A 3,171-nucleotide genomic window follows, 5' to 3' on the forward strand; every position below is an offset into this window, starting at 1 on the left:
AAGGACATGGGCAGACTTTTGAGGAAGATAACAACCAAGAAAAACGTAAAACACTACCACTGCAGAAACTGCTACAAAGGTTACATTTGCAAAGAACGACTAAGGGTGCACGAAGATTTATGCCATTCTCATGAGACTTCGAGAATTGAGATGCCAAAAGCAACGAAAGACGGTGATCCTCCAACTCAGTACTTCAAGCACTTCTTCAAGTCGCAGCGCGCTCCATTCGTCGTTTACGCCGACTTTGAAGCCTTTACAAATCCGATACAAACCTGCCAACCTGAAGTTTCGCAGAAGACGACGAAATACCAAAAGCACGAACCTTCGGGCTTTTGCTACTACATCAAGTGTTTTGATGATTCCGTGTACTCTCAAGATCCCGTAATGTACACCAAGCAAAGCGAAACTGAGGACGTATCCCGAGTTTTTGTGAACATGCTCGAGGAGGACGTTAGAAAGATCTACGACAGGTTTTGGAAACGGGAAAACAATCCTTACATACTCGCGAAAAATATGATCATCAGTCCCAAAGAGCGAAAGTTATACATGAAGTCTACGCGATGTCACATTTGTAAGGAACCTCTAACCCCGAAAAATGAAAAAACAGAACCGTTAGAGATCACTGTCACTTTACTGGAAAATTCAGAGGAGCCGCTCACAATCAGTGCAATATCGCTTACAGAGCGCCAAATTTCATTCCGGTATTCTTTCACAATCTCGCGGGATACGACGCTCACCTCTTCATCAAAAATCTCGGAAAGACCGAGGGAAAAATAGACTGCATTCCGAACAACGAGGAAAAGTACATCTCCTTCAGCAAAACAATGGTGGTAGATTCCTTCGTTCCTATGAGGAATCGAATTGTAGCGCGACCGAACGAAGTCTGCCATATTTGCAAAGACCCTCTAACACCAAAAAACAAGAAGAATCCAACCGTAGCCGATGTGTCGTATCCAAAGAAAGAATCTTTAGGACCGGCTCACCAAAAGTGCATCAAACCCGTCGATGTCAAACACGAAATCAGGTTTCTCGATAGCTTTAAGTTTTTGTCTGCCGGCTTGGGTACGCACGTGGATAATCTTTCGAGTCTTCCCGAAATCACAAAATTTTTCAAAGACGACGAAAAATTGCAACTTCTTCTGAGAAAAGGAGTATACCCTTACGATTACGTCAACTCTCTAGAAAAACTTCGAGAGACCAGTCTTCCTCCCAAAGAAGCGTTTTACTCCAAGCTCATTGACGCGGAAATTTCCGACAAAGATTACCAGCACGCTCGGAATGTTTGGAATACCTTTGGAATGAAAACCATGAGGGAGTACCACGATCTGTATCTCAAGTCGGACGTTCTCCTTCTAGCCGACGTGTTCGAAAATTTCAGAAAAACCAGTCTGAAAAATTACGAACTGGATCCTTGCTGGTACTACACGGCCCCAGGCCTATCTTACGACGGCATGCTAAAAACAACGGGTGTACGTCTGGAACTTCTCACTGATTACGACATGACTTTGTTTTTTGAAAACGAAAAGAGAGGCGGGGTTTCCATGATACCTACCAGACATGGCAAAGCCAACAACAAGTACATGGGTGACGATTACGATACGAGCGAGCCTAGCAAGTTCCTCATATACTTAGACATGAACAACCTTTACGGAGATGCGATGAGACAACCGCTTCCGGTCGGTGATTTTAAGTGGATGACGCCGAAAGAACTAGACAATTGGCGCGAAATCCCGTGCACTCTTAAAGTGGATTTGGAATATCCTAAAGAGCTGCACGACCTTCACGACGACTTTCCCCTAGCTCCGGAAAGAAAGATTGTAAACAAAGTGGAAAAACTAATTCCGAATCTGAACGACAAGGAAAAGTACGTTATCCACCACGTGGCTCTGAAGCAGTGCTTGGAGCTTGGACTCAAACTGACCAAGGTTCACAGTGGGATAAAATACCGAGAGGAAGCCTTCATGAAATCGTACATCGACAAGAATACCAGTCTTCGAACAAAAGCTGAATCGGAGTTTGAGAAGGATTTCTTCAAGTTGATGAACAACAGCGTCTTTGGAAAAACGATAGAAAACATTCGAAACAGAGTGGACATTAGTCTCGTGAACAGCGAAGCCGAAGCTCGCAAGTTATCCACAAAACCCACCTACGACCGATACACCAGCTTTGACGAAAACCTCGTAGCCGTTCACATGAAGAAGACCTCGCTGTACTTCAACAAGCCGATATATCTCGGAGCGAGCATCCTGGATATCGCAAAGGTAAAGATGTACGCCTTTCACTACAATTTTATCAAACCCATGTACGAAAACAAAGCGAAGCTCTGTATGACGGATACAGACTCGCTACTTTATGAAATCGAGACCAAAGATTTCTACAAGGACATCACTCCATACGTGGACCGCTACTTTGACACTTCCAACTACCCAGCTGATCATCCATCGGGAATTCCGACCGGAAAGAACAAAAAAGTTCCCGGCATGGTCAAGGACGAAGCCGGAGGAAAGCAGATAGTGGAATTTGTTGGACTGAGAGCAAAGTTGTACTCCTTCAGAATGCACGAGGGAAACGAGGAAAAGAGGTGCAAAGGCATCAAGAAAGCGGTCGTCGAAAGAAAAATTACCTTCGACGACTACAAGCAATGTCTTACTGACAAAAAACCTCAGACGAGAGAGATGAATGTGATTAGGAGCTACAAGCACGATATCTACACAGAAACCGTTAACAAAGTCGCTTTAGATGTTAACGATGACAAAAGAGTCATACTCGAAGACGGAATACACACGCACGCGATTGGACACTACGCCGTAAAACTTGAATAAGAAATTTTACTTCAAAACTCTGTCGGGTGGCAACTGTGTACCCTCGGGTACTATCATAAGCTCCTGTCTAACAAACGCTCTTTTTGGTGCTCCCTTCGACAAATAGTACAAAATTGGATCACCCGGTGTTCTCACGATACTATCAACCGTGTAAGTTTCCAGAGACCAAATGGGATCGGTTGCGCGTCTTCTCTCACCTCCCTCCAACTCTCCGGGAGCGTAAAGATATCTCAATCTCACGTTACCTGGAATTTCAATCTCATTTTTCAACTTCTGTGGAGCTGAAGGCATCGTTTCAATCTTTTTCTTCTTGATAGCATCAGCCGGTTTCATTCCTATCAGCCGAGTC

General features: G+C 44.3%; 1 protein-coding gene across 1 annotated transcript; it reads left to right on the forward strand.

Moving 5' to 3' along the window:
• The first annotated feature begins 824 nt into the window (after positions 1–824).
• On the forward strand, positions 825–2,822 carry LOC140172323 (uncharacterized). The gene has a single exon (XM_072195547.1). It carries the CDS (start codon positions 825–827, stop codon positions 2,820–2,822), a length of 1,998 nt encoding a protein of 665 aa, XP_072051648.1.
• The last annotated feature ends 349 nt before the right edge of the window (positions 2,823–3,171 follow it).

Source organism: Amphiura filiformis, chromosome 2 (genome assembly GCF_039555335.1).
Source record: "Amphiura filiformis chromosome 2, Afil_fr2py, whole genome shotgun sequence".
In the NCBI taxonomy this organism is placed as follows: domain Eukaryota; kingdom Metazoa; phylum Echinodermata; class Ophiuroidea; order Amphilepidida; family Amphiuridae; genus Amphiura; species Amphiura filiformis.